A 20,016-nucleotide genomic window follows, 5' to 3' on the forward strand; every position below is an offset into this window, starting at 1 on the left:
TCAGATGCACAGCGAGGAGAGAGGCGGGTAAAGGGCAAAGAAATTTTTCGTGTTTAAATTTTCCTTGTCTTCCATGAAGCGTGAATTTTATTTCACACCATCTTCAACAATTGGCATGAAGGGTCACCCATTTCTTGGACTGGGAGGTGGAGGCCTGAGTCCGGGAGTGGGACGCGCAGACTCCGCCGGTGTCGTGAGCCTCCCGACCGCAGGAGGCAGCAGCGAGCGAGGCGGATACAGTGTATTTAGGGCGGCGATGGATACGCTGTAACGAGCCCGGCGGGGCGGCTACAATGTAACCGGGGCGGCGGTGGTCAGGTGAGCGGCGGGAGGGGCGCGGGCGGGGTTCTGGGTGGCGGGGACTAGGACGCTCGGGCCGCCGCGCCCCGGAGCCCGGGGAGCCTCTCTCCCGAAGTGGACACCGGGGCGTAGGGGGCGAGGAACCCGGCCGAGGCCCAGGCCCGGGCGCAAAGCAGGATTCAGACTCCCGGGCGATCACCTGGGGGCAGAGGGGCTTGGGGACCTCAGCGGCCCCGATCCCGCTCTGTCAGGGTCTAGCTGGGAAGGCCGTCCTCGGGCACACTGTCACCCCTTCCAGCTGTCACCGCGCGTGTCTGTGGGATGCGAGAGGGCAGAAGGGACCCCACGGCTGTGCCACGGTGCTCTGGGGCTGGACCACTCTGAGCCTGTTTCCTCATTTCTTAAACGGACGGGGTGTGGTGGAAGACAGCTGGCCCTGTGCGGAGCCACTTAGCGAGGGTCCCCAGAGTGTATGTTGCTGCTGTTGTTGTGGGTGAGGGTGGGGGAGGCCCTCTTGGGGTGGCGTCACCCAGAGGTGGGGGTGGCGCTGCCAAGCTTCAGTGGCAAGCAATCCTTAAAGGGACAGTATCGGCCCTTCTCCCGGTGGGGTCCTGGAGGCCTCCTCATGGCCGTGAGCAGCTAGGGTGCACCTTTGCCCTGTCCCCTCTGGTGCAAAGTTTAGGGACCTCTGGTGGTAGCCGGGTGAGGACAGGACCTCTGGTGGCTGTGTCACAAGCAGAACGGGCAAGGCTGGTTTGGGCACATCTGAGCTTCAGCCCTGTGTTCCTCAGGGCCTGAGAGATGTTGGGCTTTGTTCTCAGGGTCCTCTAGTTGCAAAGTCGTGGGCTCTTCACCCTGACCCTGGTGAGAGGAGGTCTCTGGAGAAGGGGAGACAGTGGACTAGTGGGTGTCCTGCATGCTGCTTGCTCAGTGTCCACCTTCTGGCCTGCTCCTGTCTGAGGTCAGGCCTGAATTTGGGGTGCAGAGCTGAGATGTGGGTGAGATGTGGGTGAACCTGGTCGGGTGGTGAGGGTGGCTATTGCTCTCCTCTAAGCCAGTGGCTGCACACTTTGTCTGCTGGGCCCCTGCATTAGGACCCCTTCTGGCTGCTCCAGGCACCCCCTTCTCCCTGGAAAATGCAATTTTCTTAACTTTGGCAGGAGAGGAACTGAGGCTGAAAGAGGTCAGGTTACCCAGTCACTCACTCATCCATGGCCTCTCTGCCTGGCCTACCCATCAGGAGCTTAATGAGAGATGCGATTTCCTGGAGGGCTTGTATCCCAGAGGAGGGCAGCTGAGCAGTGTTACTGCCTTTGAGCTCCTCAGGCCATGTTTTATTTTCTTTCTGACCAAGGCCTAAGAACGTGTGCATTTTATGTATTTTTAAAAATTTAAACGTGGTTGATTTACAATGTTGTGTTAGTTTCCGGTGTACAGCAAAGTGCTTCTGTTACAGATATAGATATCTTTTTCATGTTCTTGTCCATTATGGTTTATTACAGGATGTGGAATATATTTCCCTGTGCTATACAGTAGGATCTTCTTGTTTATACATCCTTTGTATAATGGTTTGCATCTGTTAACCCCATAACCCCAATCCAACCCCCACCCCCCCACTTGGCAACTGCGAGTCTGTTTTCTTGACACATCTGTGTGTCTGTTTCTGTTTTGCTGATAAGTTCACTTGTGTCATATTTTAGACTCCACATTTAAGTGATATCTATGGTATCTGTCTTTTGGACTTAGTGTGGGAATCTCTAGTTGCATCCATGTTGCTGTAAACGGCATTATTTCATTCTTTTTTATGGCTAATATTCCATTGTGACGGAGAAGGCAATGGCACCCCACTCCAGTACTCTTGCCTGGAGAATCCCACGGACGGAGGAGCCTGGTAGGCTACAGTCCATGGGGTCGCTAAGAGTCAGACATGACTGAGCGACTTCACTTTCACTTTTCACTTTCATGCATTGGAGAAGGAAATGGCAACCCACTCCAGTGTTCTTGCCTGGAGAATCCCAGGGACAGAGGAGCCTGTTGGGCTGCCGTCTATGGGGTCGCACAGAGTCGGACACGACTGACGCGACTCAGCAGCAGCAGCAGCAGCATTCCATTGTGTGTGTGTTTTTTTTTTTTTTTTGGGTAAAAGCAAAGATAGCTTTATTGGGAAAGCTGACAATCCTGGGAGGAAGCTGGACTCATGTTCCAAAAAACCAAATCCCCATTGCTGATCAGAGGGCAAGAGATTTTAAAGAATTAGATGTCCATCAGCAGATGAATGGATAAGAAAGCTGTGGTACATATACACAATGGAGTATTACTCAGCCATTAAAAAGAATACATTTGAATCAGTTCTAATGAGGTGGATGAAACTGGAGCCGATTATACAGAGTGAAGTAAGCCAGAAAGCAAAACACCAATACAGTATACTACTACTACTACTAAGTCACTTCAATCGTGTCCGACTCTGTGTGACCCCATAGATGGCAGCCCACCAGGCTCCCCCGTCCCTGGGATTCTCCAGGCAAGAACACTGGAGTGGGTTGCCATTTCCTTCTCCCCATTGTGTGTATTTGTACCACACCTTTATCCACTCATTTGTTGATGGACATGTAAGTTCTTTCCATGTGTTGGCTATTGTGAATAGTGCTCTGATGGATGCTGGGTGTGTATATCTTTTTGAATTTCAGTTTTCTCCAGATGTGTGCCTGGGAGTGGCATTGCACAATCATATTGCAAGTCTGTTTCTAGTTTTTTCAGGAATGTCATCCTGTTCTCTCTAATGCCTCTGGCTGTATTGTAAAATGCTGAGAGGTTTCTGAGGAGAGACCCATGGGGGTGGCTCCTGACCCTCCAGTCTTTGGGGGCTGGACTGACTGCCATGCACTTGTGCTTACTCTCCAGTTTGTAGTCTCGTTTAGACAGTAACTCTTTACAGCGGATACTATTATTATCCCCACTTGAAACATGACAGCTCAAAAGCACAGAAAGGTTTAGGCATTTGCCCAAGGTCACACAGCTAGAGCTGATAGAGTGTGGATTTGAGTAGGGCCAATTTGCTTGCTGATCACAGTCTGTTGGGGGTCATTAGTATGGATCTGTTTTGGCTGCAAGAGACAGAAATCCTCCTCCTGGTAACAGTAGTTTAAACAGAAGTTTATTTGTGTCTCAGTTGAATGAAGCCTGGGGGTGAGCAGCCCAGGGATTCTTCACCACTTGGGAAGAAGGGGCTGGTGAGTATGGGGACAGCTGGGTCTCCCCTGCATTCTGGAGGCTTCCCTGGGCACTGTGGTTCCTGTCATCTGGTGAGGCACTGGGCATCAGAGCTGAACAGTTTGCGAGCTTCCCAGAGACCTCAAGTTATAAGGGAGATAGGGATTTGGGTTCGTGGCACCATGTCCTGCCCTGCTCTGACCAACAGGTAGTTGGTCTGCAGGTGCCAGTTCTACTGGTCCAGAATTTTCAACCCACATCCCTCTAGAGGCAGACAGGTCCCGCAGAGGTGTGGGGGTCCCCACCCAGGTGCAGGGCAACACTACGGGTGGAGGGTGGCCTCGGGCCATCGCTGCTGGCTCAGTTTTCCTTTCAGTGTGTGTGTGGGCACACAGGAGTCATAGGATTGCCTTTTATAATTACAGATTATTCAGACTGCAACCCAGGTGTCAGCAGAGCATAGCCAACGTCCATGTCCTTCCTACAAAGTTTTGAAAACATCTTTCAGCCTCCTGTGAACTCATTTGTCCTTGGAGCAGAGAGAAGCTAAGGAATGTGGGTCAGCTAGTTAAGTGTGGGCCTCTGTCTCAGGAGCCACCAGCCCTGTATGTCTGTGGTTTGCTGAGCTCCCAGCTGTGAGCTCAGCACTAGCTGCCTGTGCCCTTGGGTCCCGGGGTGTGGGGCCAGCCGTGGGCTCAGGCCGCATGGTGGTCATACAGCATTCAGAAGGCCTCTCCACAGGGCAGTGTTAAGGTCGGTCCTGCCCTGGGCCACACTGCAGGTGGCAGGGCAGGCCTGAGCCCTGGCATCAGCACTGAGCCTTCTGCTGGCCGGGCTTTCTGAGTGCTCTGACAGGGAAGGAGCACCCTGGGTCCCGGGCAAGAGGGAGACACTGAGTGTTGGCTGGCCAGGCGATGTGCACGGGACCAAAGGGGCTCTGTGCTGGAGGTCTGGCTGGGCACCCCCAGCCCTGCCTGCCCCATCGGTGACTTGGGCATCACTGCTGTCACTGAGGGGCCAGCTGTGGGGGCTGAGCTGACTTGGGGAGGGGTTCTGAGGGGGAGGCCATGGTGTGGGGATATTTGGCCTGGACCCTCCGGGAAGTGAGAGGGGCCAGGTCTCCCCTCTGATACCTCAGGCACTTGAAAAGGGAAGGGGACCCCAGTGAACCTGAGTGCTGGACACCCACCTCTGCTCTTCCCGGCTGTCCGCAGGTGGGGTGCTATGGAATATGACGAGAAGCTCGCCCGGTTCCGGCAGGTCCATCTCAACCCCTTCAACAAGCAGCAGCATGAGCAGGGGGCTGGCGAGGAGGCCCCGGGCATTACTTCTCAAGGTGGATTCGGGGGGTGGGGTTGTGTAGGTGGTCTGCCCTGCTCACACCAGCCCCCATCCTCAGGTGGTTCCTCCCTGGGGGCATGCAGGTGGCTTCTTCACAGTTCAGACTGCTTCCCCCTGGTCCATCCTCAGGAGAATGAACACGCCCCTGGGCAGGGATGTGTCACTGTCTTGTCTGCCATGTCCCAGGGGCCGCACACAGCAGGTGCCCCTCGGGGAACACCTGGGGTGTGAACTCAGAGCCGAGACCTGCAGGGTGAGAGGTCAGCAGGATGTGAGCCCTGAGATTGCACACTGAGCCCACAGGGTGCCAGAGTCCACACAGGGGCTCCCGTGTTCCAGCGTGTAGCCCTTCAGAGGTCCTCCTCCAGTCCACAGATGCACACCCAAGCTGTGAGCCTTAGAAACCGGCATGTTTCTGTAACCCTGGTTTTGCACGGCTCTGTCCTGTCGCCACGAGGACACAGGGTCCTCTGCAGGTGCACGCAGGGCTCACCCCAGAGTAGAGACCTGCTTCCCTGGGCACCTCTGTGGGCTCCCTGTTCCCTGAGGGCTCCGCAGCACCCTCCTGGGGTGGTGGGCTGACTCATCTCTCTGCCACCCTCCCCACCTGCCCCGCTGCAGCACGCCTGCCTGAGCTGCCTCCCGGGGAACCAGAGTTCCGCTGCCCAGAGCGTGTGATGGATCTTGGCCTGTCTGAGGACCACTTCGCTCGCCCCGTGGTAAGGTTCAGGGTCTGTGGGTGGACAAGGTGACCCACCCCCCCCACCCTCCCCGAGTTTGAAGAGTTGGCCATGTCCATCTCAGCCGGGCCTCCTAGGCGTGGAGTCTGAGGCCTGCGTGACACCCGGCTCCCACCCTATACCTATGTGCCGGCCTGTGGGAATGGGTTGGATGCGGTGTTTGGGAGCCTGGGCTCTGTCCTCCTGGGCAGCCATTCTCTCCCCTCCATGCAGGATACTACAAAGCAGATGTGGGGGCTGACTCCATCTGGGGTCCTGGGGAATCCTGTCGTCCATTGCAGGGTGAAGGCGAGGGCGGCCACTGCCCACCACCACCTGCTCAGCTAGGCAGGGCCACTCCTGTCTGAGCTAGGTTTTGTTCCATGAAAACCTTGTGGGGTGTTTTTTTTTTTGTTTTTTTTTTTTAATTAAAGGGCTCTAATAATTCCTTTAAAGTTTCAAAATCTTTGCAAACTATCTCCAACTGTTGTTTGAGAGAGATGCTATGGTAACATTCACATAGGACTTTAAGATTCGCCTGAGCCCCCGTTTCTCGTTTGCTGTTCATTTTGCTGGTCATGTGGCCTTTAACTTTACATTCTGTAGGTACACACACTCCTCTCAGTTATGTGTTTGAACCCTTATTTTGCACTCCTGCGGGCAGTGACCCCCCTTTCTTGGGGCCCCAGCCTCTAGCTCTGACACCTGGCCTGTCTCCTTGCCCAAGCTTAGGGCTTTGCTGGACCTGAGCTCGGGTCAGCCTGTGAGGTGCTGGGCCTGAGGGCAGGTGGCAGCCAGGGGTGTCTCTGAGCTTGGCGATTGAACCAGAGGCCACTTCCTCTCCTTCTTGACAAACAAGTGTCATTTCCCCTGATTTCATCCAAGAGGAAGTTCTGTAGAAGCAAGTGAGATAGCACAGCCAGAAGAGCAATTGGATTTCTAAAAGAGGGAAGTTGTGTTTTGAAGAACACCATGAATTAGGTCTCCAGAGGCCCATGGGTGGACAGGTCCAGAGAGTGGGCAGGTGGTGTGGCCTGGGGCCTGCCTCTGCTGCTGACGGTCCTGGGCATTGAGCAAGTCTTTGGGCCATCGGGGCTCGAGATGGGTGGGGAGATCTGTTCTGGGCCCAACGACACACAATCTGACTATCATTGTCCCCAAACTGCTCCCCCTCCACGTGAGCAGGGCCTGTTCCTGGCGTCTGATGTCCAGCAGCTGCGGCAGGCCATCCAGGAGTGCAAGCAGGTCATCCTGGACCTTCCAGAGCACTCAGAGAAGCAGAAGGACGCCGTGGTGAGACTCATCCATCTCCGGCTGAAGCTTCAGGAGCTGAAGGTAGGTGCCGGTCCACCCTCACCAGCAGCCAGAGCTGAACTGGAGGCTGGGGGAGTGATGGGCCCTCAACCCAGCTCTGATCCTGCCTGTAGTCCTGGGTCATGTGTCCACCTACTGAAGCAGGTGGGTGAGTTAGTCCCACCTTGAACCACATGACCCAGAGTGTGGCCTGGTTCCCTGAAGATGACAACAGAAGGGGTCATGGATCCTGGAAGCCAATAACCGCTGGGGTCCGTCATGTAGTCCTTGAGTCTGGTTCATGAGTCCATGGGTTTTGGACAGTGGTAGTTTCATTAGAATATAGGTAAGGCAATGGTATGGGCTCAGACAGCCCGAAAGACAGTGGCTTAAAGGAGTTGGTTGTGTAGATTTACTCACATGGATGTGTTGCGGGTTCCCTGGGCCTATCTGGCAGCTACTGGCATTGGAGACCGCAGGTTCCGCTTTTCTATTGCTCTGCTCTTCTCTGGCAAGTCCAGGACAGCTTCCACCAATCTGGGTCTGCTCTCAGCCAGCTGAAACAAAGCAGGGAGGGCAGCAAGAGCCCCTCAGTACTGCTCACGTGCCCTTGGCCCTAATGTGGCCCTGGTGCAGCAACTAGGAACAGAGGTGGTCTGTAATCTCAGTGGACCAGGCCTGACCGGGCACCCTGTCCTATTGTAAAGGGAGGGGTCTGTGGTAACCTTTGCTATGTGGTGCCTGGGAGATGCAGTCAAGGGGCTCATGTGTCCAGAAGGAGCTGTGACCCTTCCCTGGTCTCCTCCCTAGGACCCCAATGAGGATGAGCCCAACATTCGAGTCCTTCTCGAGCACCGCTTCTACAAGGAGAAGAGCAAGAGTGTGAAGCAGACATGTGACAAGTGTAACACAGTCATCTGGGGCCTCATTCAGACCTGGTACACCTGCACAGGTGGGCGGAAACCAGACTGCCCTTCTGGGCTGGCAGTCTAGGTCTCTGGGGAGAGGGGTTCTCTATCGTGTCCTCATTATTTGCAGAACCTGGTAGTGTGTGGTGGGTGTAGCAAGAGATGAGAGACCCAGGTGTCTGCCTTCACTGGGCTCAAGTCCACTAGCCACATGTGACTCTTCAAATTTAAATTATTGAACATAGATAACTAGCTCCTCGGTTGTACTGTGCATGTTCCAAGTACACAGTAGCCATGCAAGGTTGGTGGCCACCCCGCTAGACATTGTAGAGACACATCACTGTATTGGAGGTGCTGCTCTGGATGAGAAATCAAATGAGTCAGTAATGTGGTGTGTTAGAAACAGTGAAGAAGGCTAGGGGGCACAAGCATGTCAGGGAGTGGGGTGCTGCTATTTTAGGGTGAAATGAAAAGGCTTCATGTAACATTTAATAAAAAAGCTTGGAGGTTAGGGGCAAACCAGGAGCATATCTGGGAAGGAACATTTCTGCAGGGGAGCTGTATGTACAAAGGCCTGTGGTCAGTGTGTGTCCAGTGTATTTCATGAGGAGTTGAGAGCAGCGTGGCATAGAGGTACTTCAGAGGTGGCAGGGGGCTTTTCTCTAAGTGCACTGGGTCCATGTGGGTGGATATACTTAGGTTTTAACTCCAGCTGCTGAGCTGAGTATGGCATGGGGGAGGGAAAATGATGGCCTTCTGACTAGGGTGAGACTCTGACATTCAGATGAGAAGGGCCAAGTGCAGCTATAGCTGGACATGGGTGTAAGAGAGGAGTCGGGATGACTTCCCAGTTTGTAGTCTCAGGAGGTTGAAAGACAGAGTCCCTGAAATCTGAGATGGGAAGCTGTGGTGGATTTGGGTAGGAAGAGCCGGGTTTCACTTACATGGCTTGGCCTTGATCCCCTTGGGTATCCCAGTGGGCATGGCTGGTAGGCCCCTGGACTTCTGAGTCTGAAATTGGGGGAAAGGTGTGCACGTACTTTCAGGGCAAGGCTTGGGATGGGGACATTTGGGGACCTGCAGTGGCACCTGGAGAGGCTCTTGGGTTGATCTGGGAAGCTGAGTGGAGCCCCCTGGGGGTCCCGGAAGCTGAAGGTCAGCCTGGGCTGCAGAGTGGCCCTCCTCCTAAGAGGCATGCTGTTGGGCCCCCATCCCAGGGTGTTATTACCGCTGTCACAGCAAGTGTTTGAACCTCATCTCCAAGCCCTGTGTGCGGTCCAAAGTCAGCCACCAGGCCGAGTATGAGCTGAACATCTGCCCTGAGGCAGGCTTGGACAGCCAGGATTACCGCTGTGCGGAGTGCCGAGCACCCATCTCTCTGCGTGAGTGCCCCCAGGGTGGGGGGTGGGAGTTGGGCAGGGTGCAGGGCTGAGGGGAGCTGTCCTGGGCAGGGTGCCCTGCCATCAGCTGCGTGAGTAAATGGGAGGAATGCGCAGTTGAGCTCCTCTCCTTGGGAAGCCAAAAAGGACTGCTTTTGGCACCTTTTCACGCCCGCCCAACCTGACCAAGGTTCCCCTAGGAGTCCCTGCAGGGCTGGGCTAGTCTCTCTCCTGTGACCGCATCATCACAGAAAACCCACCCCATGGGAAGACCACACTGCACTCACACGCTGTGTGTCAGGCCTTCCTAGAAACATACTGACATTGACTCAAGGGATTCCCCATCTACTGTCTCGTTTTACTGATGAGAAACGGGAAGCGGGGCGACTTAGAAGAGGACGAGTCAGGGGCGGGGCCGGGCGGTGGGGAACCCTTGGTGCAGCTGGGGGAGGCGACCTCTCAGGTCTTCCTGACTTTGGAACATCTCCTCCACAGGGGGCGTGCCCAGCGAGGCCCGGCAGTGCGACTACACTGGCCAGTACTACTGCAGTCACTGCCACTGGAACGATCTGGCTGTCATCCCAGCGCGTGTGGTGCACAACTGGGACTTCGAGCCGCGCAAGGTGCGGAGAGAGAGAGCGGGGAGCGAGGGGTGCCGCCCTGGGGATTGGGTGGGGGCGTGGTGTGGCCGGGGGCATGGCAGAGCGCTGGGGCATGGGGCGTGGCTGCGGGGGCGGGTCAGGGCACAGGCTGGTGCGGGGCCTCGGGGTGGGGCAGAGTGGGGCGGGGCCCGAGACAGGGCGGCGGTGCTGCAGGGGCGGGGCGGAGCGCAGAGGTGCCACCTTTCCGCCCCTCTGGCCCAGGTGTCCCGTGGCAGCATGCGCTACCTGGCGTTGATGATGTCGAGGCCAGTGCTCCGGCTCCGGGAGATCAATCCTCTGCTGTTCAACTATGTGGAGGAGCTGGTAGAGATCCGGGTAAGACAGTGGAGTGGCGGGCGTGGGGCAACCCTGCTCCACTTTCGCAGCTGTGTGAGGAGATGCCACCTGTGTCGCTGCCCCCCGCACCCCCCCCCCCCCCCCCACCACTGCCTTTTAAGTTAAAGTCGCTAGAGCAACTGTCCAGTCACAATACGAAATAGCACACGAGGCTCAGAGGCAGTTTGAAATTTTGTAGCAACCACAGTAGAAAAATGAGGTGAAGTTCATCTCAGTGATGTCTTTTATTTCGTGCACATTGTTGAGACACATCGTGTGGCGTTTCTGTCTTGTATTAGACTGCGTCCCAGTGTGTATTGTCAAGAGCAGCCTCACATTGGCCCAGCCACATCTGGTCGCTGTTCTGAGGAGCTGTGTGTGACTGGGGGTCCTCTCTTTGGCACTCAGCAGGAGGGCAGGGTGGGGTGTGCCTCAGGTGGGTGCGGAGAGGGATGGGACTTGGTGGGGAGGAGCTGAGGCACAGGGCCACTGAGCTGAGCAGGGGATCTGGGTTCAACTGGGCAGTCTGATGCAAGCTCAGGCGCTCCCAAGGTGTGTGTGTGTGCATGTGGAGCTGGGCGGGGAGCAACTGTGCACTATGGAAGCTTAGGGTCCTGCCTGGTGGGGAAACTGTGTCTTGACCTTGAGCTCGGTTGGAGGCCTCAAAGCTGGGACTGTTGTGGGGGGACGGGAATGCACTTACGGTCCTCTACTGACCCAGACTGTAAAGTGACAAAGCTTCCCACAAAGCCAGCCCTGCCTCACCCCCACTGGCCATGCAGACATGCCCAGCACAGCCCCTGCTCTGGCCAGAGATGCCCACCTGCCCCTCTTGTCCACAGAAGCTGCGCCAGGATATCTTGCTCATGAAGCCATATTTTATCACCTGCAGGGAGGCCATGGCAGCGCGCCTGCTCCTGCAGGTCAGTCCACCCGCCCCCCGGGGTAGAGGAGGGGTGGGGTGGGGAAGGGGCCCTCCAGGAGGGCAGGAAACAGACCAGGATCGTGAGGGGAAGACTTGACACTGCGCATGTGCTGTGCCATCAGCAGAGGGTCTCCACACTGTCCCAGGGAACACCAAGTCTACCCACAAAAGCATTCTACCCACAAAAGTGTTCCCTGCTTCTGTCAGCTTGAGAAGCACTGAGAGAGTGGGTTGTCACCCTGCAGCCTTCACGGGAGCCTCCATGGAGTGGACCCAGGGATGGCCAACCACAGAACACTTCGAGGCCCACCTACTTACTTGTTTGCAAGCACTCACTGGGTGCCTGCTGCGGGCCGATGGTGTTCTGGATCCTGGGGAGCAGAGTGGGCGGGACCTGGCCCTCACCTAGGAGTGCACTCTCCGGGTTGGGCCGGCAGGAAGAGTAGGAAGCAGCGTATTGTGTGATGATATGTGTGGACAAGATAAAGCTGGGAAGAGGGCTCTGGTCAGGCAAGGGCCCTGGCCTGGTGGCTCCGGGGTCACATGGCTGTGCCTGCAGCTCCAGGACCGGCAGCACTTTGTGGAGAACGATGAGATGTACTCGGTGCAGGACCTGCTGGACACGCACACGGGCCGGCTGGGCTGCTCACTGGCTGAGACCCACACGCTGTTTGCCAAGCACATCAAACTGGACTGTGAGGTGGGCCCCTACAAGCCAGGTGGGGAGGCGGGAGGGCGGCTCGGGAGGATGTGCCCCCCTACCTGGGAGTGGGCACTGACCTCCCCGCCTTGCCCGCAGCGGTGCCAGGCCAAGGGCTTTGTGTGCGAGCTCTGCCGGGAGGGAGATGTGCTATTCCCCTTCGACAGCCACACATCCGTGTGCGCCGACTGCTCTGCTGTCTTCCACAGGTCTGTGTGAGCGTCCGTCTCCGTAGATGGTAGATGACAGGTGTGGGAGAGAGTGCTGGGAGTGTCAGGTGGGGAGAGGCTGGGGCTTGACCTTTGCCACCTGGTTTCAAATGGGACTTAGGTTTACTGAGGCTGGAGCTTCCTAAGCTTTCTAGTTTTTGTGATTTTTTTTTTTCCAAACATCTCTAGGCCACAAGAAATACCCAACAGTTTTATTTATTAAGTACTTAGGTTCAACAATGGAAGCATTTATGTCCTAAAGCCTTGTGGATGTTTGGAAGAATGATACACAGCAGTGGGAAGAAGATATGTGAACTCTTTAAGTACACTTATCAGTAGGTGTGTGCCTGTGGGGCCCACATGGCTTGTCACACTGGGCTCAGATGGGACCCCACCACCCCGTTTCTGTCCACACTGGATTTTCCTGGCCCTTGCTGTTTCTCAGAGTGACCCTCAACCTCATTGGTCAGCAGAGCTGGACTGCGGTCTCAGTAAGGACTGTAGCACAAAGTGTTGAAACTCTGAGCCACCTTGAGCTGGCAGTTTGTGAGGTGTCCTGTCAAATGTTTCTGTGCCCCCTTCAAAAATTTAAGCTGCCATGGGGACCATGTGCACCTCCACAGAGCCCTGAGCGGGGGGTGCTTTACATGGTAGTGGGAACAGGTCAGGGAGGGGAGTCACTAAGAGGGTCAGAGGGTACCAGGTGATAGGTGTGGCCCTTTGGGATGTCTATACAGAGGTATGGGATACAGGCCTGGCTGGCACACCTGGATGAGACTGCTGCAGGCTCCCGTCTGTTAAAGGAATATTGTGAAGACTCAGGGTTACAATTCTGCTTGTGGAGCCCCCTCTTCACGGCCATTCCTGTCTCCCCCAGGGACTGCTACTACGACAATTCCACCACATGCCCTAGGTGTGCGCGCCTCACCCTGCGGAAGCAGTCGCTCTTCCGGGAGCCTGGTCCAGACCTGGACGCCTGAGCGATGGAAGCCCTTCTAGGCCTGTCTGTCCTGCTGGCCGTTGCCACAGTCAAGGTGTTTCCTATACTCTGGAGACCTAGGGTCTAGCCCCTGGACCCCCCGACTGCTGAGCCAGCACCACCAGGACCACCGTCCCCCAGTGCGTGTTGGGGCTTGGGGCGTCTGTTTTTTGGGTGGGCTGCTGTGAGGGCCAGGACGTGTACCCTTCCACCACTGCAGAGCTTTGAGGGTCAGGTGTGGGGAGCATCCCTCACCTCCCCTTTGGTCAAGAGCCCCCCACCCTACCCTGCCCACCTTGGGACCAAGGCTACTGGGCCCTGGCTACACTGGAAATCCTGGAAGCCTTCCAGGGAGTGCCGACAAGACTGAGGATGCAGTCTTAGCCTGACTTTTACCTGTGGTGGACGGTATGGGTTCTACTTGGAGGCCCCTCCCCCAGCCCCTTGCCTCTTTGAGGTCCCCTGGTTGTCCCTGGCTGGGGCTGTGTTCATCCCTGTCTCCCGAGGGCCCTGCCCCTGCCCCCCGGGTTCTCTGGGGCCTTCGCCAGCAGGACCATTCCAGCGGCTACTGGCTGCTGTGGAGATCTCACCTCCTACCGCCCCTGCCTTGGCCCAGCCCAGCTCACTCTGGTGCTTCATGCTGGGTGGCTGAGGGGGTCCCACCCAGCGAGGAAGTGCGCTTCCAGGTATTGGGCAGGACTGTGCCCCTGGCAGGTCAAGGTTAGGTGAGAGGGCTAGGGGACAGTAGACCTGGCCCAAGTGTGCCTATGGAGGGCTCCGGATCACTCGGAGACCCCCCCAACCGGGGCCTTCTGTTTGGGGAACTGAGATCAGGCACTGGAAATACTTGCTCAGGGGAGCACCAGGCAGGACTCATGGGGTGTGGGAGGTCCTGCCACCAGCGGCAAAGGGAGCCGGGCATGGAGGACTGACCCAGTGGGGAAGATGCATTTGTGGGAACCGTCCAGGGGAAGGCTGCCCTAGCCTTGCTGGCCTTCTCCTTGCCCTGGACTGTGCTTGGCTGTTGACACCTGGGGTGGCTGGTGGGCAGGAGGCAGTCACCTGGACATCCATCACCTTTGACTGGGAAGTGCAAGGAGAGGCTTGGCCCACAGGGAGGCTGGCTGAGCCAATGTGGGGGGTGGGTAAGGACAGTGCCAACCCCTCCTTGCCCCTCTGCACCCCAGGGAAGCCCTGCCCAGGGACTTTAGGCCACCCTCCGACTGTGCTGGGCTGTTCAGAGTGTCAGTGTGGGGGTTGGTCCACATGGGGCCACCCTGCTTCCCGTTCTTGGGTCTAGGGGGTTAAAGGCTAAGCGCCCTCTTCCTACACCTCACATCTATACGTCTCACTGCGGCATCGCATTTCTGTCCCAGGGATCCTGGCTTCTCCCAAATGGACTCTGTAATCAGCACTGTGTTATTCCAGTTACAGTCACTGTGTCCGTAAGAAATGTCAGTAGCCATTTGTTGGGCAAAGTTGACTCTTTTTTTAAAACTTCCTCTCACATCACGTCTTCTCCTCCTCCCCCTTCTGGGTGACAGATTCTTTAAACAGAATCATGTGTAGGTCTTTCTGAGACCACGTCACAGTAGCCAGAACCCAGAGGAACCAGTTAGTATGGCCAGGCCTCCCAGGAGAGCCGTATGGGCTGGGTGCTGGGGATAGGGCGGGGTTTGCTGCAGGGTTAGTCAGAGCCCACAGGCCCCTCCCACAGGGTCAGGTGTAAATGGGGCACCTGACCTTGGCCTCAGTGTGCTGACACCTCCTCTGTAGGCTGCACTAAAGCACCCTCTGGGGTTGTTTGGGTTCCAGGAAGTGCTGAGCCCAGTCTGGCTCTGTAACAGAACCTATGTCCTCTCTCCTGAGTCCTCCCAGAGGGAAGACTGTCACGTTAACTCAATGCAGGCAGTGCCGGTCCCAGGTCTAGCTCCCAGAAGCACTTCTGGTCTTCAAGTTTGACTCACTGAAAGGGCCCTTGGAGCTCAGGAGAACCCAAGACCCCCTCCCAAATGACATTCCAACCTCTGTGTATGTACATTTCTCTCTGGAGATACGACCTCTGGTTTTGAGGATGATCTCAAAGAAACATCAGGAGTGTGCGGCAAAGGGGTGGGGGAAGGGTGTGTGTGGGCTGTCTGTGGGCCCACGCTAGCACCTCCACTTCAAACAACTAAAGCCACACTTTGTGTCAGAGGGAGCATGCGGTCTCCACCCACCCACTTCAGGTACGAGGATGAGTTTTTCTTAAACTTTTAACAGCTGTAGGTTTACAGAAGTGCTGCAAACACATTCCCAGGTACCCATCTCCTGGATTCCGTGAATGTTAACATTTTCCCCATTTGCCTTACTCTTTCTCCACACACTTTCTTTTGAACCATCTGGTGGAAGTTGCAGATGGTGCCCCTTTGCCTCTAAGTGCTCCTGTGTTACCCCAGCAAGGATATGCCTCCCACAGCTATGGTGTGGCCATGACATCAGGATGCTCACGTGGATGCCGGCCGTAAAGCCTACAGCAAGCCGTGTTCAAATTCAGCCACTTAGTTGCCATGTCATTTTAGCCTTTAATCTGGAAGGGTTCAGGACTCTGACACAGAAAATCACAGACAAATTATTCTGAAGACTTTCCTTCAGTGTGGGTTTTTCTGACTGGACTCGGGCTTTGCCCTTTTGGTGGGATTTTCCACCCACCAAAGTGGTGGGTGGGTCCAATTTGTCATCTATCCTGCTCAAAACGCTCTGGTCCACTTGGCCCAGCTGACTGACATCTTCCTGGCACTCTTTAGGCACTTTCTTACTTTCCAGCACAGGAAAGTGTTCCAGGCTTAGTTAGTAATTGCCCCAGTCCCAGCCCTGACACCAGTCATCTCTCCAAGGAGCCCTGGGACCTTCTGGTGGAGGACGGATGTGATAGTTGGGTGTGCTCACTTTTGGGCTGATCACTGCCCAGAGGTCCTTTCAGTAGTGTGGAAATAGTACTCCTTATCTATTTCTTTTTTGGTCTATAAACATTAAAAACCATGAGTTCACAGTGAAACTTCCAATTTCAAAACAACACAAGTCATTCTTTCCCTTTTTCATGTTTATTATTTCCTTGCTCGACAGTGAGAAAGCTGGCTCCCTTATCCAGAATACACTTATTTGCTCAGTCCGACAGTACACAGAAAGCACCTTTGGGACTGCTCACTTACGCTGGTGAGAAACAAGGCTACTCACGAGCCTTTAATATTTGTCTATAGCCCGAGGGCATACAGTCAAAAAGTACTTGCTTTTGCTTCTTCATTGTGGGTGTGCAGTTCCTGTGAAATACGGTTCCGTTCAGGTAGTCCACTGCTTTACTTCCCCATCCTTGTTTACTTTTGTTTGTACAGTATATTAACATGGTCCCCAAAGTCAGAACTTCATAAAAGGTACAAAAGTTATATCTCCTCCCACCTCTGGAACCAATCTCTTTAGTCTGATTTCTCCCACCTTTGTTTCTTATTGTACAAATGAGTATGATGTATGCATATTTTCTTATTCCCTGTCTTTCTTCCACAAAAGGTAGCATACTCTACTCCTGATGTTGCTTTTTTTCTATTAATAATATATCCTGGAAACCACTCCACATCAGTTGAGTTCTTCCTTGTTCTCTTATTATTGTAGTTATCATCACTTACAACTGTCTAACTCTCCGTTGTGTACAAGCGCCATTTCATATTTGACTTTTTACATGAGACTCTTCAGGCTATTTCCTAGGTTTTGAAGTTACAAACAAGGCTGCAACAAAATCCATGCATCTGTATTTTCTTTTGTTGGAAGTGTATCCTCCTAAAAGTGGGATTGTTAAATCAAAATAAATATATTTTGTATTAGTGCTTGATACTCTTCTGTAAGGGATGTACAAGTTTGTGTTAGAACCAGCAGTGAATGAGGGTGCCTCTGACCCCACAGCCTAACCAGTGGAGTATGTAGCCATACTTTTGATTATTGCTGATCTGAATAATGAGAAATGGTATGAGTGTTGTTTCATCTGCACTTCTCTTATGTTTGAAGCACTAATTTACCTGCTTATGAATTATATCTTTTGCCTACTTTTCCATGGGGTTTTTGGTATTTTCTTCTCAATATTTATGAGTTCTTCACATATCAGAGATATTAACTCATTATCTGTGAGAAATTTTCTTCCAGTGTATCATTTGCCTTTGACTCTGTTTGTCCTCTTTTATCCTCTTGGAAAAGTTTTATTACATTTTCATATCATCAAATTGATTAATCTTAAATTTCACCTGGACTTTGAGTTACAGAAGATCTTTCTGACCACCCATGGGGAAGAGGCATATATCCGTGGGTTGTGTAGCACTTGTATTGTTTCAGCTTTTAGATTCAAATCCCTCATCTGTTTATTTCTGTGTATGCTGTGAGGTGTGAACTAATTAGCTTTTGCCAAATTTTATCTAGCTGTCCTGCACTATTAAAAAAAAAAACAACCTATCTGTATCTACTTCTGGACTTTCTATTGTATTCTACACGTTTGAGTACCTCCTTGATTCAATCAGAGGTTTTATAGTGTGTTTCAATGTCTAGCAGGGCTGGTCTCATTGTGTGTTTTAAATAACTTTTCCTGGATTTTTCTTTCAATCTTCTTAAAGCACATATTTAAGCACAATTTCAGTAACAAGATGTGATGTTCTTTAGTGTCAAAATGAATGTACTCCAGAAGCAGGGTTTCCAAGGATGTTAAACATCTGGAGGCCAAGACTTGGCCAGGCGTCACCCAGGAGGTTGCCCTGTTGTGTCTGGTCTTCCTGCCGTGGAGTGTGTTGTGCACTGAGGTCACCTAGGAGAGCTGTTTGGAGCACCGCTCTTTCTCACTGTACAGCTCCCTGTAGCAGCTTATTGCATCATTGATTGCTCTTGAAACTTGCAGTTTCCACGCAGCATCAGGGCTGTTACTGGTAAGGACCTGCAAGCCAGCCTCAAAATGTGAGAAGGCTGCTGACAGCTCCCGTGTGGTTAGTTGGCGCAGGGCAGGGGCAGCCTCTTCACCCTCCTCTTCCTCTCCTGCGGGCTCCTGCTCCAGCTGCATCAGCTCCTCATTTGAGAGACCCTCCTCATGGGACTGCAGCAGCTGGTCCACATCAGCTTCTCCCACCTCTCCAACAGCCACACTCTTGGCAAGGATCACAATATTTTGTTGAAGCTGTGCAATGCCATCTGTTTGGGAAGCACTCTGGAACTGAACACACTCAGGCCAAATCTTCTTCCACACACTGTTCATTGTTGCTGGTCTGAGCTCCCCCCAGGCTACTGCGATGTTGTCCACAGCGTCCACAATGCTGTAGTTTCTCCAGAACTCCCTGATCTCTGCTGTATCCTCCCCATCTGTTGCTTCTAGGATGTGCTCAAAAGTCCTTCTCAGGTAATGAGCTCTGAAGGCAGAGGTTACACCTTGACCCATGGGCTGGATCGAGTCAGCTGTGCTGTCATGAAGATACTCCACTCTTACAGTATCAGACAGATCGTTCAGATTGACTGGGTGGCATGGTGCCTTGTCTAAGATGAGCAGGGCTTTGTTGGTCAGGTTGTTTTGGGCACAGTATTTCTCAATGGCAGGGCAAAAAAAATATGTGAACCATTCATGAAAGATGCTCCTGGTTGCCCAGGCCTTTCTGCTTGAGCGCCAAATCACGGGCAGATTGGGCTTGGAGTACCCCTTCAGAGCCTTGGGGTTTTCTGAGTGGTACACCAATAGGGGTTTCAATTTGAAGTCCCCAGCTGCGTTGCCACCAAGAAGCAGCATCAAGCGATCTTTGGATGATTTAAATCCTGGCTCAGCTCTCTCTTCTACTGAAAGAAACATTCTTTCAGGCATTCTTTTCCAATAAAGACCTGTCTCATCCACATTAAAAACTTGCTGGGGGGTGTACTCACCTTCCTGAATGATGCTCTTCAGTATTTCTGGATATTCATCCTTCTTGGCAGGAGCTGAGATGTTCATTTTGAAGTGGGGCAAACAGTGGCGTTCCTTGAATCTCACAAACCACCCTTTACTTGCAGTAAACTTTTCTGTTTGAGAGCTTTCACCTTGCTCACGCTGTAAGTCATCAAACAAACTCTTGGCCTTCTTCTGAATAACGGTGACACTCAGGGGCACGTTTCGCTGGCTCTGGTCTTCAAGCCACACGCACAACAACCGCTCCATGGTCTCCATGACTGCACTTCGGCGGCGAGTCAACCGGGAGGCTCTCAAAGGAGTGGCTATTTGTGAACTCGCTTTGATTTTGTCTTTATTATCTCTGATGGTTGCCACCGTAGAGGCAGCAAGGCCTAAGGCCTTTGCGATCTGGCTGAGCTTCTCACCCACTTCAAAACGTCTTAACACTTCTAACTTCACGTCGAGAGTGATTGCTTTCCTTTCCCTTTTGGCACTCCGGATGACTGCGGCGTTTAGGGACCTTTTCCCAGGCATCTTTGCCGCCGGTGTGTACTAACCACAGCAGTCTCAGGGGCGAGAAAGCCTGTGGTTACTCCATGCCCCTTCGCAGAATTTGGGGAAGAGAAACTGGGGCTTCCCGGAGGCGCAGGATGACTACACCGGGGACGTGACCGGCTCAGCACAGGCCGGCCCACGATACAGCCCAGGACAGGGCCGGTTCCTTCTGGGTTCCAGGGAGTCAATCAGAGCGGCCTAATCCCTGGACAGCAGGACTGGGTTTCCCTGAAGCAGAAACAAAGCTCCGTGAGGGGCGGTAATACCGCACAGCACACGCCGCCCGGGATCTTCGGTTCCTCGGGAACCGGTTCCCAGCGCTGTACCTGGACCACAAGGAGTCGGCGGACAGGCGGGGTGGTGTACGCCGCTTCCCAAGGAGGACTCCAGATTTAAAGTAAGTCTAAAGGATGTCTCCTCAGCACCTTGCCCGCGTCTGCCACCGTAGTGCAGGTGGCGCAAACGTTCAGATCCGAGTCAGGTCCGACAGTAGACACCTGAGGCAAGGTCCCCACCTAGGCGCCTTGGCCTCACCGCGCATGCGCGAGACCCCGAGGTCCGCTGGAGGTGTGGTGCCCTATGACCTACTCGCCGCTGCACTGCG

The 20,016-nt window shown here is 54.0% G+C and overlaps 2 protein-coding genes across 5 annotated transcripts; one reads left to right on the forward strand and one right to left on the reverse strand.

Annotated features, from left to right (window-relative positions):
• Positions 1-212: 212 nt before the first annotated feature.
• Positions 213-14,418, forward strand: DEF8 (differentially expressed in FDCP 8 homolog). Of its 4 annotated transcripts, none has more exons than XM_019979533.2 (12): positions 213-318; positions 4,725-4,846; positions 5,473-5,570; positions 6,756-6,905; positions 7,674-7,815; positions 8,989-9,153; positions 9,646-9,773; positions 10,014-10,127; positions 10,970-11,050; positions 11,612-11,752; positions 11,852-11,961; positions 12,839-14,418. In XM_019979533.2, exons 2-12 carry the CDS (start codon positions 4,735-4,737, stop codon positions 12,939-12,941), a joined length of 1,344 nt encoding a protein of 447 aa, XP_019835092.1. In that variant the 5' UTR covers positions 213-318; positions 4,725-4,734; the 3' UTR covers positions 12,942-14,418. The 4 variants fall into 4 exon arrangements, with proteins under 4 accessions (XP_019835092.1, XP_019835093.1, XP_019835090.2 ...); XM_019979534.2 differs by lacking the exon at positions 213-318 and adding an exon at positions 373-770; XM_019979531.2 differs by lacking the exon at positions 213-318 and adding an exon at positions 2,858-3,530.
• A 3,341-nt stretch (positions 14,419-17,759) lies between these two features.
• Positions 17,760-19,391, reverse strand: CENPBD1 (Putative CENPB DNA-binding domain-containing protein 1). The gene has a single exon (XM_019979530.2). The coding sequence runs from the start codon at positions 19,389-19,391 to the stop codon at positions 17,760-17,762; it is 1,632 nt and encodes a 543-aa protein (XP_019835089.2).
• Positions 19,392-20,016: the final 625 nt, after the last annotated feature.

This window comes from Bos indicus, chromosome 18 (assembly GCF_029378745.1).
Source record: "Bos indicus isolate NIAB-ARS_2022 breed Sahiwal x Tharparkar chromosome 18, NIAB-ARS_B.indTharparkar_mat_pri_1.0, whole genome shotgun sequence".
NCBI classification, from domain to species: domain Eukaryota; kingdom Metazoa; phylum Chordata; class Mammalia; order Artiodactyla; family Bovidae; genus Bos; species Bos indicus.